Source organism: Sesamum indicum, linkage group LG6, assembly GCF_026168435.1.
Source record: "Sesamum indicum cultivar Baizhima isolate 11 linkage group LG6, ASM2616843v1, whole genome shotgun sequence".
In the NCBI taxonomy this organism is placed as follows: Eukaryota; Viridiplantae; Streptophyta; class Magnoliopsida; order Lamiales; family Pedaliaceae; genus Sesamum; species Sesamum indicum.
The window spans coordinates 6,350,010-6,362,681 of record NC_142662.1 but is presented as its reverse complement, the minus strand read 5'-3'; the positions used below and the strand labels follow the sequence as shown (position 1 = coordinate 6,362,681).

Sequence of the window (12,672 nt, the reverse complement as noted above, 5' to 3'; positions counted from 1 at the left end):
AAATTTTAAACGGTCATAATTTATAGCTGAATAAAATTATCTGATCATCTACCTATTAATGTTTCGATCTTTTTCTGGAGGAGAATCTATTATTGTCATAAGGGGTCATAATTCATCGCAAAATTTTACAATTTCGACCACAGTCAAATCAATCCTTAAATTTTCTTATATTTCAATCGATTTTTTTCGAATTATTGCTAGCATGTTCGGGTATTTTTGGACTGAATTTGTCCAAATTTTAGCCGTCATCAGTCCTATTTTACCTATAATAGGATTGCAATTTGTTTATTTTAAACAGCTACTACTCTGTAAAGAGAGTCATTCAATAATAAAATATTTCTACCTAAATTCGTATTCACATAATTTTCAATAAAAATATGAGAGACATATTATCGTTATTCTTTACTTTGAATTACTTGGAGTTGTTCATTAGGTGCGCATACTTTTCAGGCAGGGATAGTTGCAATATTTGAAGTTGTCCACACTTGGAATGTTCCAACTCCTTGAAAAATGAATGAAACAACTTGAAAGAGAGAGTTAAGACATACTATTTAATTTGTATCTAAAGCACAACAGAACAATAGAATTAGCCTTTCTCCTCAGCTTTTTCAATAATAATCAACACTGTCAGCTTCAATTCGTCTGTGCCCAATCCAATTCAAAGCCTGCACATACGTGCAACACATTATTCGTATGTTTATTAGTTTGAAAATGTATAAAATTGTGTACAGTAAACTTCTACGTGCAGTGTTGTCAAATTCTCTGCTTTTCCATGCAAATCACACTTTTCCTCAATTAAGTGCGTAAGAGCAATTCTGTTGAAATGAACATGTAATTCAGCCTCATTCTCTCTATTTCTAAACAAATAATTATTTTATTTATTTTCCAAAGGATGAATAATTAATATATAGGTACATATGTCAACAATTTTTATATGATAATGTAAATGAGCAAATTATTCTTTATGAAAAATAAAATAACAATTATCTCTGTAATTTTTTTATTTTTTAAAAAACGAAACAATTTACCTCCCTGTCTAAAAAGATAAATTGCTATTTTTTATCATAAAAAATAAATTTACTTATTTATAATATTACAAAAATAAATTGCATTGAACCCCATATATAGATATAAAGTTTTTAGCTATAGATTGTAAGGAAAAGTACTTAAATCGCGTGCATATTTCATGTTCACCAAAAGCAAGAAGCGTTTGTGGGATGACACGTTTTAAATGGAAGACTAGTTCAACAAAGAATACTACATCAGAGTTGTGGTGCATCACGAAAGGAATTGCCTTTACGGTGTGTGTGGACTTCATACCCATACACGAAATAGAAATTTTTTGTTAACGTGAGTTTGATCAGATTTAAATTAATTATATATTAAATTTAATATATTTGTTATGTAATTTACGTGTAATTCAAATCGAACGAATGATCAGTTGACAAAATATAATTAGTTGAGATTGAAAAACTGGATTTGTGCAATAAATTTCGAGAAAAAGTGTGTAGATATACTCACTGTTGAAATTCGACGTTCAAGTAAGGAACCGCATTTTGCGCTATTGTCTCGAAAGCTATGTTGGACAACACCAGGCTGCTCCCCGCCCTAGACGGCGGGGAAACCGAGGTTAGGGCCCGATCCACGATCTTCACTTGGATGGTCTGCCCCTCCACGCACGTCTTCGGCACCTGCGCGCTGATGCACTTCACCAAATACTGCCGCCCGCACGCAGCGCCATTGTCCCATATCCCCTCTCCTGCGGCGGCGAAGAGACTGCTCGTCGGGAACTGCGACATGTCGCTACCGTAACACGCGGTGGCTGCAGAATGAATCAACAGAGATTACTGCCTTCATCAACATCATAACCACCACCAACATCAAGGTAACTAAACGAACAGTTAATTTCAACTTACGAATATACGGAGGGGCGTACTGGCTGGCGGTGCCAATGTCGGCGCCGGAAAACCGAAGTTCGGGCCCGAGGAGGAGGAGGAGGAAGAACCATAGGAGTAGGATTTCGGGCTTCAACATCCTAAATCAAAAAGTGAAGAAATTGAAGGTTCATATATTTACACCATGTATTAATGATCATGAGCACTCGTACGCATGAATTCAGGTATGTATCAATTCATGGTGTATATAGATTGGAATTATTTCCAAGTCAACGCTGCAGAGGTAGCATTAAATATATTCAAAAAATATTAATTTAAATCAAATTCGAATATACCAAATTAATCACACAGACCAAGTATGAAATATTTATTATATAATTGACCACCTTTTTTATAAAATATATCAATCACACGATAAATATATTATACTTATGGTATAAATATTTCAACTCCCTTCAATCCCCAGTCGATTAACATTTCTCTAAATATATTTGGGATATCTCACTCCAAATTTATTTTACTATTTTTTTGTATATTTATCGTATGAAAGCAATAAATTATAGAACATCTCGAGAATATGGTAATGTTTGGGCAATATATAGATAGTCAAAGAAAATGGCTGTAATCATTAGAGTAATATGTATATATATCGGTGACTTTCACATGATTTTATTAGCAAACACAACCAAAATTTTGACTAATCAAAATTAGAAATTAGGACACGTTGACTAATTAAGAAGTATATAATTATATTAATTTAATTAAGGGGAATGGTGACCAAAATTAGTCGATAGTTGAGCTAACAAAGACACCCGATAATAGCAATATTATTCATGAACTATATTACTTTTAATTATCATAAATTAACATATATAGTTCCTTAATTAAGCAAATATTGGTAGGGGGAAATAATTATTGATTTTGTGGTGTGCAGAATGTTAATTAATATATTTGGTAAGTGGAATTTTTGAAATTAAAGAATCATGTGAATACATAGTAATAAGATATAAAATCAATTAATTGTATGCATATGACCGACCTATAGCCTGACACTACTGGATCAGCACTTGTCTATACTGGAAATTCCGATCGGCTGCCGACTTTTTACACGGTTATGCGTATTCTTGTCTGGATTTTCAAATTCTAATTTACTAGGTTTTCGATGAGAGTGAGGTGAAGTTGGCCGAGTTTGGCATGTTGCCCACTTTCTTTCAGATGATGAAGTCATAGGATCATTGCATATACATTTGGAGAAAATTGAAACATTTTTTCTATATATACAACTTTTATTCATGATTTACAGTAAGAAATAACTGTTGGTCAAATAATAATATATTTTTAATAAAATTTGATAACTTATACCATCGTGTCCTATCTAATACTTATCAAATAGGGTAAACAAAAATTATTAATTTATCATATCTGATGTTTTATTTAATCAGGCTATATCAATAATTTATCCGACACACAAAAATAAATGGCCCTAAACATTATTGCAAGAGTTATAATTGAGACCTTACACTATAGGCTCTCGATTATTTGTCATGGTTAATCCTTATTTTATTTGATTTTTCATATTTTTGGCTAATACTCAGTCTGACTATTAATATCATGAGAAGTCAAGAATTATAAAACGCTATATATATATATATATATATAATTGCAATCTTGGACTTCATATATGTACGTAAGAATACTTTTGTTACCTAGTACCCAAACCTGTTAGTGAAACATTATTTGTCCCATTAAAAAGAAAAATATATATATATATATATGTGTGTGTGTCTTTGATATAGGCCTCACAAGATCTATCTTTGAGACTAATTCATTTACATAGAAGACGTATTTTCTTATATATATATATATATATATATATATAAGGATAAAGTACACATGGTTATCGTCAGCACAATTTTAACTTCCTCTTCTAGTATAAAATACTTAGGTTTGAACATGTCGTTTATATAAATTTATACCCATATCAAATTTATACGGATAATATCAAATTTTGCGGAGTTAAATAATGCTAACTATTAAAAAGAATTTATTTGTCTCTATATATATAGATTTATGTGTGAGTCAGACAAGTGCTGACGAGTTAAATCTAAATAAATTATATTGCACTTGTGATGTAATTAGTATACAGTTAAAAAAAGCAACTAATTATAGAACAACTTTGATTTGATCAAATTTAATCTGAGTAAAAGTTTTCAGTGAGAGAGCGAAGAAATCAACGACATATTTTAAGTGAAGTGGAGTCCAAACTTGGAAAGTAAAAGCGAGGAGTTGGGGGTGGGGGGAGTGATGGGCGGGCGATAAATGAGGTATGGCAATGTGAAGGAATCCCTATCTAAAATTTAGGACCACAATTGCATTATTATCATCTATGTATGGCGACATTAGAAGATAAGTCAGTGCAAATTAAAAACCCAAAGGAAGACAAAGTCCAAACCTCCATGGTAGGTTGCATGGGAATTAACTAGCCACTAGTACATGTGAAAACGAAAGTCTTGAAAAAGCAAGAATCTTGTTGGGTTCTAGAAATTGAAGTGGGGATACTCTTTACTAAAAGCTCAATCTGGAAGGCTGGATGGTCCACTAGTTCGTTAAAAGCAAGAATGGCCTATGAGTTCGTCTTAAAATTTGATTATGAATAATGCAAAAAAAAAAAAAAAAGGGATATCCAATTAATGAACAACTTGCTCTCCTATCACTGTCGAGGTTTGGAGGTAATTCTCTCGTTCAATAGGTCCCCGGGAGGTGACATGTCATCAAATGATGATATAAAAGACTCAATACGCTTCAATTCTTGATTATATTTATTTTTCTTTCTTTTCAATGTGAAGATTCAGATAATCATGTAGGTGGGTGTAGAACTTAAAACATCTTTTGAAATAAAGAATTTTGTGGATGATCACAAGTGTGCAAAATAGAAGGTTCTCGGATTCGGACAGAACAAATTTCGTGTAAGAAAACCTGAATGAATAACTCTACTGTAATAAAGAGAGAAAGAATCGATCTATAAGAAAAAAGACATGTTCGAATAATAAGGGGACTGAAAGGAGGAGGTCCGAAACATACCTGATGATGGAATGAAATTAATCTACCGTATCAATGGGGATATGAAATCTGCAAGACGGAAATATTTGTTCATCACATTACTTCTCCATCTTTTATAAGTAGCAAAGAGTATGTAATCGATCGCTGAAATCAAATTATGAATTGAAGAGGATTGCCTTCTGAAGTTACAGGGATCAACACGGAAACGTGAGCGATGTATATGCGTTACAGGTACTTGATTACGCCTTGTAATCAGCAAGCATTTAATCCATTTGCTTTCAAGGAAAAGTCCCATTAATGCTTTCAAGCAAAAGCTATCGACAATGCTGAAATACATCTTTGTTTGATTCGTGGATATAGAGGAAAATATTGTGCTTGAATTGAATGGTTTCTTGGTTCTTTTGTATATGTACGACATTTAGTTTAGACGTTTTGATTTTTGTCTCTTTGCGTCAAAACGTAACTTACACGTAGATTCATGTCTTTGTCAGAAAACTGGATCTGGAAAACTGGTCTGAGAGGAAGGGCTAAGACCCGAAAATGTTATAGGGCGCCAGTTGCAAGAATGGACGTTATGGAAAGCAAATCCAACAGAGTAAAAGCCCATTTGTGGCCCATATACTCCTCTTCACCAACAGATTTTCAAGAAATCCTGTATTTGTCTCGTAGCTCCACATCACTCCATCTTTTTACCAGCATCGATTCGCATTTCTAGATGTTCTGTTTCTCTAAATTTGGTTCCTGCTCGCAAAACTTCTGGGCTTCGATCAAAAGCTTGTAAGACTGTCTCAAATTCTCCTCTTTTTCTTATGATGGTGCGACTTTCTTGGATTTGATCGAGGTTGATGCAAAAATCTGCGGTTTTCTTATTGTTGCTCAATGGCTGGTGCTTACTATCTGAACCCTTTTCGGATTAATGCTCATTTCGAGGAGAATTCAAGACTGTTGGCTCCCAAGATCGAATACTCAAGTGTTGCTTTCCCTTCCAATGTGGAATTATCAAGTCTCAATTTTTACCCAACTCTGTCTTCCACTTCTACCTCCAAGGTGGTTGTTATGATCATTTTTTTCTCGTTCATATACCTGTAAGCATATTTACTTTGTGACTACACACTAGTGGTGGACTACCAATTGAGTTTCGTGTTAGACTTTGAAAAGATTTTTACTGTGATGGATTTTCTTGTTAGGTGGTGTTGTTAAATGTGACATGCTTGTTCTCCTAATTGTGATGTCTGATGCAACAGGATGACATAAGTGACTTGTGTGTGGATTTTGTCAGTCGCTAAAATTTGCTTCCCTGAGATAGTCCACTTGTAGTCAAATAAATGCACATGAACTTGAATCTCTTTGACTTATTTCTGCTGATTTTACTGCTTGGTGGCACCCTCTTATAGCATTCACTGTGTTCAGTGCTCTTTTATGTAATTAAGCTCCGTTTCCAATTCATTGCTGTGTTAGTTATCCACATTTGAGAGTTGCACGTCTCAGTTAAGACAGGATTTCACTCTCGTTTGTCCTCGACCATTTCATACCACCATCACATTGTTTCAATTGACTTGTTTCTGAACTAAAGAAACCAAGAAACTCTATATATCTAAATTCAGACGATCTTAATGGTTGTGAATTATGCATTTCTTGATTTAGGAATATACTTCTAATGTATGTTGCTTACCGGATGCCGGCAATTCCATCGATGAGAAGGTGCCAACGCCCATGCTCGATATCGTTGAAAACCCCATGCATTTAAAAAATTTGACTTCAAAGGTTTGGTCGACTTTGAGATATTGTCATTTCCCTACTTGTAATTGTGAAGTTTAAGTTGCTGCAAAGCAGCTAATGAAGCATTTGCATGCAGGAATTAAGACAACTGGCTGATGACATTCGATCAGAATTATTATTTATGTCAAAAACCCAAAAATCCTTTAAAGCCAGTCTATCGGCGGTGGAACTAACAGTTGCTATCCATCATGTTTTTCATTCCCCAATGGACAAGATACTATGGGATATGGGGGACCAAGTAAGATCCTTTTTACTACCCACCTCTAGATATTAATTCATTATATTTCACTCATTTTTCCGTATCAGTTTTTAGTATTATCTCGGGGAAATCCAATGTGCTGGCACATGCATGTGCCCATATGTATGTGTGTGTGTGTATGTGTCTGTGTGTGCGCGCACACGAGAAAGATAGAGAGAGTTGATAGGTCCATAGCCTGAGAGTTGGTTGATCTATGAATACTATAACTTCCACGAAGGATGAAAAAGCTTATATTCCTGTGTGGTTGTTACCATTTGAGCTTAAGAATTTACCACACATCTCATTTTATCGTCCTCTGCTATTCGTTTAAACAGACATATCCTCATAAGCTTCTCACTGGGAGGAGGCCCCTCTTGCATGAAGCTAGAAAGATAGATGATCTTTCTACTTATACATGCCGTGGTGCATTTGACCCGTTTGGAGCAGGACATGGATGCAGCAGCATATCTTCTGGACTTGGTATTCTTATTCGATTGCCTGCTCCTTACCCTCTTGACGATGGTTACTTACGGTTCTCACTATTCTTGCAGCAATATTTGTTGTACTCTTGGTTACTGCAGACCAGATAGTGTGATATGAGTTTGAAATATATAATAACCATTTAAATTAATTTTCAACCCAGGAATGGCAGTTGCACGAGATATTAAAGGAAAAAAAGACCGCGTCGTTGCAGTGATTAGCAATGAAACAACCATGGCCGGGCAAGTTTACGAGGCGATGAGCAATGCAGGTTATTTGGATTCAAATATGGTTGTGATATTAAATGACAGTCATCACTCTTTACTCCCAAAGCTCGAGCAAGTCCCTAAGACATCGATTAATGCTGTATCTAGTACTCTGAGCAAGCTGCAATCAAGTAAATTCTTCAGGAAATTTAGAGAAGTTGCTAAGGTATTCACTCCAGCAACTTCAGAATGCTACTGTAATATTCAGTATATATCTGCCCTTGTCATACATCAGAAAATACTACCTTTCTTGGTGATTCTGATTTTGAATATTCATGTCGAACCCAAATATACAAATGCAACCTAGTTAAGTGAGCTTCTGATATAGCATGAGTCCGTTCATGCAGTTCAAAAGGCAGAGAAGTCACTAGCAGGAAATCCAAAAGCGAAGGTTTCACTGATAGGAAATCTAACCTTGTCTTTATAGGCATAATCTTTCAGAATTACTTTCCTCTTTTTAAAGAAAATATATTTTTGTGTTCGAATATTTTGTGGAAGGGGATCAGTCGATAGGATCTATCGGAGTAATAATTTCAATTGGTTTTACAATTATACCATTTCACTGAACTTATAACTATTTTAGTTTCTCTTACATTTTTTGTTGAAAGGACATCTTTCTTGAGGGGGCTGACAGCTATAAAAATAAAGGTGTGAGCCAAATTGTTCTTTTTTTATTCATGATGATTTCCTCTAAGTATTGCACATTTTTATTTGTGTCATGGGTGTATATATGTATGTGTTATCATATAGATTGAACAAACTATATTTTTTCATGTTCTCTCCACTTATGTTAAATGTCCACAAATTTGATTGCAACGGACAGGAACGATTATCGCAGTAATCGGTGATTGTTTCAGGTTCTTACTAAGAAAATTGGCCGAGGGATGCATGAGTGGGCTGCAAAAATTGATGAGTATGCACGTGGTATGATGGGTCCTACAGGATCAACTCTATTTGAGGAGCTTGGGTTGTACTATATTGGCCCAGTAGATGGCCACAACATCGAAGACCTTGTGTGCGTTTTGCGTGAAGTGGCATCATTGGACTCAATGGGTCCTGTTCTGGTTCATGTCATAACAAAGGAATATTGTGAAGTAGAAGATAACCTGACGAGTGAAACTTCTGATGAAAGCCATGAAGGTTTGCTAGATTCCTGATCACCATTTGTAGTGGTTCAGTTTGTGTCATCAATATGTGCTTGAAATGGAAATCCAGTAAGGAGAGAAGCTTACTCATGTTTTGCCATGGTTGTGCTTTTATAAGCTTACATTTAGAAGTGACAACTAATGCAAACTACAATGTCTTAGTCATTGTTGCATGGAGTTGCGTAATAATGGAGATACTATTTTGAAGCACCTTGAATTGGAGTTCTAGAGTGCTCGTCATCATCATAATATTCAAAACCTAGTTCTCCTCGCTACTCACAAACTCTTAGTGTGAAGTCTATTGTTTTTTATTTCTGTTTGATTGCATGCATAAGACAGTTCCTATACTTAAGCCAGCTGCAGTAAAGATAATTCCTTTTTTTAAAGGATAAATATCCTATTAAATATTCTGTTGATTGGTAGTAAGTATATAGCGTGCCATGCATAATATTTTGTAAATAGTAGTCACGTGCTTTAGCTGAAAACTTTGGTCCTTCCAGAAGTGAAAATATCAGTCAGAAGTGAAGTATCAGCACATTTGAACAGCTTTATGAGCAACCTAATTGCTTTATTTTAACTTTATGGAGTATCACACATGACAACCAGCAATCACAAATGTAGATGATAACAAAGCATAAGAAGACTAATTACTGTAATTGGTGGTGACTTAAATTTTGGAGTCAATTACTTTATTTGCAATGGAGATTACTTGCTGGATTTCTTATCTATCCTTTAATATGTCCCTGTTCTGCTAATTTTGGCAATCAGGTTCCATCAATGTTGAATCTTTACCTTGCAATTCGAGACCTAAAACATACAGTGACCACTTTGTAGAGGCTTTGATCACAGAATCCGAAAGAGATGAAGATATAGTAGTGGTCCATGCAGGAATGGGAATGGAGCCATCTTTTCAATTATTGAAAGATAAATTACTGGATAAATTTTTTCATGTTGGCATGGCTGAGCAGCATGCAGTTACATTCTCCGCTGGTCTGTCCTGTGGTGGATTGAAACCTTTTTGTATAATCCCATCAGCATTCCTCCAGAGAGCATATGACCAGGTTTCACTACCTCATCTTGCTGGCTTTCCCCGTTCCATTCTCGACACACACACATACACACTCTAGCACAGATAAAGTTAGAACCTTACCTGTGAAGTAATATTGGTTTGCACGCATACATAGAGGAACATCATGCATATTCCTTCTGCCTAACCTTCTTAGGTAGTCCATGATGTGGACCGGCAGAAAATTCCTGTGCGTTTCGTGATCACGAGTGCAGGTTTAGTGGGATCTGATGGTGCAACACATTCTGGAGCATTTGATATAACATTTATGTCATGTTTGCCAAACATGATTGTGATGGCTCCATCTGACGAGATTGAGCTCGCCCATATGGTGGCTACAGCTGTCCATATTGATGACAGGCCAGTCTGCTTTCGCTATCCTAGAGGTGCCGTTGCCCTGACGAGCCCTAAACCATATTTAGGAGAAGCAATTGAGGTAATGTTGCCTGCACCTGAAACCTGTGACCATGATTTTCTGCTATAAATTAAATGATAACACCCATTACCTCATCAATGTGAAGCTGCTCTATGAAACTTAGTATGTTATTCTTGTGATTCAACGCTGAAACTATAAGATGATTTGCTACTGAGTTGCTAACATGAATAACCTGAATTACACTATTCGATATGCTAATTATGTTTGTCTTAGACGTGTTATCTGCATTCAGTGGTTTTAGTTTTCACACTATCACCTCCAAGTTGCCTCGTCTGTTGAAAGTTTTCATGACTCACTTATACCTCTTGGATGGATTGTTTATGCCACTGTGCTTCTGAAGCCATGAATGATAACCCATGTGGCAGATTGGGAAAGGGAGAATACTTTTAGAGGGGAAAGATATTGCTCTCCTGGGCTTCGGTTCAATGGTACAAAATTGTCTTAGAGCACATTCCCTTCTTGCAAAGCTGGGAATTGATGTTACCGTTGCTGATGCAAGATTTTGCAAGCCGCTTGATATAAACTTAGTGAGGATGTTGTGCAAGAACCACAAATTCCTAATTACAGTCGAGGAAGGCTCTGTTGGAGGATTTGGAGCACATGTTGCTCAATTCATTTCTCTCGACGGGTTGCTTGATGCTGGAATTAAGGTAACTCTTTTAAACTTATTTCTTTTGATGAATTCTGAAATCTGTAGGTAAAAGTGCACCATTGACAAATTAATTTCCAGTTTTACTAATCCTTTCTTGTTCACCGTGCTCGATTTCTTCTCCAGTGGCGGCCCATGACTCTACCTGACAACTACATCGAGGGTGCATTGCCCCAAGACCAACTGGCTCTTGCTGGGCTCTCTGGCAATCACATTGCTGCAACAGCCTTAAATCTGCTTGGCCGCACTCGTGACGCTCTTCTCTTAATGTGCTAGTATCTGATTCCCGTCTCCGTTGTAACACAGCATACGTCAAATCAAACAGAAACAGATAAAGAAATATGGTTGTTGACAAAAATGGAAGAGCAAATTAAACAGCCGGTAAAATCACTTGTCACATATGTTGCTTTTGTAAAGATCCATGTATCATGTACATGTAAGAACATTTGTTTCAGGACATCCTCAACATGCCAGTGCCCATGTTCGTCGTGTTTGTTAAGACAGCCAGCTGATGACGACACCTCCTTACTGTAAAGGATGTTGTAAACTGATTGTAAAAGAAAACAGAAAAACGTTGTCTCATTTTTTTTTGAAGGTTCTAGCACAATTCTTTCCTGGTTTAGGCAAACAGGGTGGTTATGTTTTGTCGAAGAAAGCTTCAGCTTTCAGCAGTCCATCTATGGAAGAAAATCTGTTTGTCGACGTAATGTATATACGCTGTTTCAGATCTGAGGCTGCTTTCAGTTATGCTCCGAAATCACAAGATTCTGTCAATTATGCCAGATATTGAGCTTCCTCTTTGAGGATTGCTTATGATCTTAGTCTATTCCTACAACCATAATCAAAATCAATAATACGCTAGATGAAAATTTTGTGTTTTTAGTACATACATGAGTGAATCCAAACTGAAAACATAAAAGATGTAAACATTAATTTGGGTAGAAAATAACATACTTTATAAGAGTATATTCCGAAAGTTTAGTGTATAAATTCCATTTAGGTTCTTCAGACAAGCAGCAGCAGCTTTTGTATAAACTAAGATGTTGGTATATTACGACAGTAATTAGCAACTAGCACGTGAAGGGCTTCTCGATGCATCCCACATGCTTAGATTTCATTTTCACCCATTTTTTTATGTCTAAGTCCACAATAATCATAATTAGTTGAATTCATGTGACAACATCTCATTTCTAATTATTAACTAATCCAACCTTATCTTGTTTGTACATATGATCAACTCTTCTTCACTCCCAATAACTCATCATTATTGTTTATAAACCATTCAACATTGATTCATATCGTACCCAATAAAGTGTTTCACACCTCTACATCCACGACTTCAATTTCAATCTTGTCTTTAATAATGAAGTACCAAATCTTGGATTTCATGCCATAAATCTTTGGTATGACTAATTACACAATGTTTTTAAACGAGATAATTATTTAATTGGATATCAAAATCTATTCTCAATTATTTATAAAAGAAAGGTTTTACGAGTGTTGCGATCGTATAAAATTGCATCAAAATAAAATATTTTAAATATTAAAAAATTATGGTAGGATGGTACACAAGTCAAATTCAATTCACCTGGAGAAGACAATGATTACATAGTTTGGTGAGGAAGTACGTAGGTAGTTAGCTTCTTAGCTGACGCGGT

General features: G+C 35.6%; 2 protein-coding genes across 5 annotated transcripts; one reads left to right on the top strand and one right to left on the bottom strand.

Moving 5' to 3' along the window:
• Positions 1-475: 475 nt before the first annotated feature.
• On the bottom strand, positions 476-5,255 carry LOC105164828 (EG45-like domain containing protein). 3 transcript variants are annotated; one of them, XM_011083615.3, is made up of 5 exons: positions 5,132-5,255; positions 4,977-5,024; positions 1,917-2,035; positions 1,522-1,822; positions 476-665 (listed from the first exon to the last, which is right to left on the bottom strand). In XM_011083615.3, exons 3-5 carry the CDS (start codon positions 2,032-2,034, stop codon positions 659-661), a joined length of 426 nt encoding a protein of 141 aa, XP_011081917.1. In that variant the 5' UTR covers position 2,035; positions 4,977-5,024; positions 5,132-5,255; the 3' UTR covers positions 476-658. The 3 variants fall into 3 exon arrangements, with proteins under 3 accessions (XP_011081917.1, XP_011081916.1, XP_020550474.1); XM_011083614.3 differs by lacking the exon at positions 5,132-5,255 and having other exon boundaries at positions 4,977-5,115; XM_020694815.2 differs by lacking the exons at positions 4,977-5,024; positions 5,132-5,255 and having other exon boundaries at positions 1,917-2,139.
• DXPS3 (1-deoxy-D-xylulose 5-phosphate synthase 3) lies at positions 5,048-11,743 on the top strand. 2 transcript variants are annotated; one of them, XM_020694224.2, is made up of 11 exons: positions 5,048-5,186; positions 5,447-6,002; positions 6,600-6,719; positions 6,811-6,972; positions 7,308-7,452; positions 7,616-7,884; positions 8,576-8,858; positions 9,632-9,924; positions 10,087-10,365; positions 10,731-11,015; positions 11,141-11,743. In XM_020694224.2, the coding sequence occupies exons 2-11, from the start codon at positions 5,835-5,837 to the stop codon at positions 11,288-11,290; spliced, it is 2,154 nt and encodes a 717-aa protein (XP_020549883.2). In that variant the 5' UTR covers positions 5,048-5,186; positions 5,447-5,834; the 3' UTR covers positions 11,291-11,743. The 2 variants fall into 2 exon arrangements, with proteins under 2 accessions (XP_020549883.2, XP_088737595.1); XM_088881469.1 differs by having other exon boundaries at positions 7,308-7,494.
• The last annotated feature ends 929 nt before the right edge of the window (positions 11,744-12,672 follow it).

What these genes read in the sequence shown, in the direction of transcription:
- LOC105164828 (XM_011083615.3), bottom strand. Translation starts at nt 2,034, where the DNA reads ATGTTGAAGCCCGAAATCCTACTCCTATGGTTCTTCCTCCTCCTCCTC. An exon ending in GTACGCCCCTCCGTATATTC is followed by an intron (nt 1,823 to 1,916) that starts GTAAGTTGAAAT and finishes TTCATTCTGCAG; the next exon opens with CCACCGCGTGTTACGGTAGC.
- DXPS3 (XM_088881469.1), top strand. Translation starts at nt 5,835, where the DNA reads ATGGCTGGTGCTTACTATCTGAACCCTTTTCGGATTAATGCTCATTTC. An exon ending in AATTTAGAGAAGTTGCTAAG is followed by an intron (nt 7,885 to 8,575) that starts GTATTCACTCCA and finishes TGATTGTTTCAG; the next exon opens with GTTCTTACTAAGAAAATTGG. An exon ending in TCCAGAGAGCATATGACCAG is followed by an intron (nt 9,925 to 10,086) that starts GTTTCACTACCT and finishes TAACCTTCTTAG; the next exon opens with GTAGTCCATGATGTGGACCG.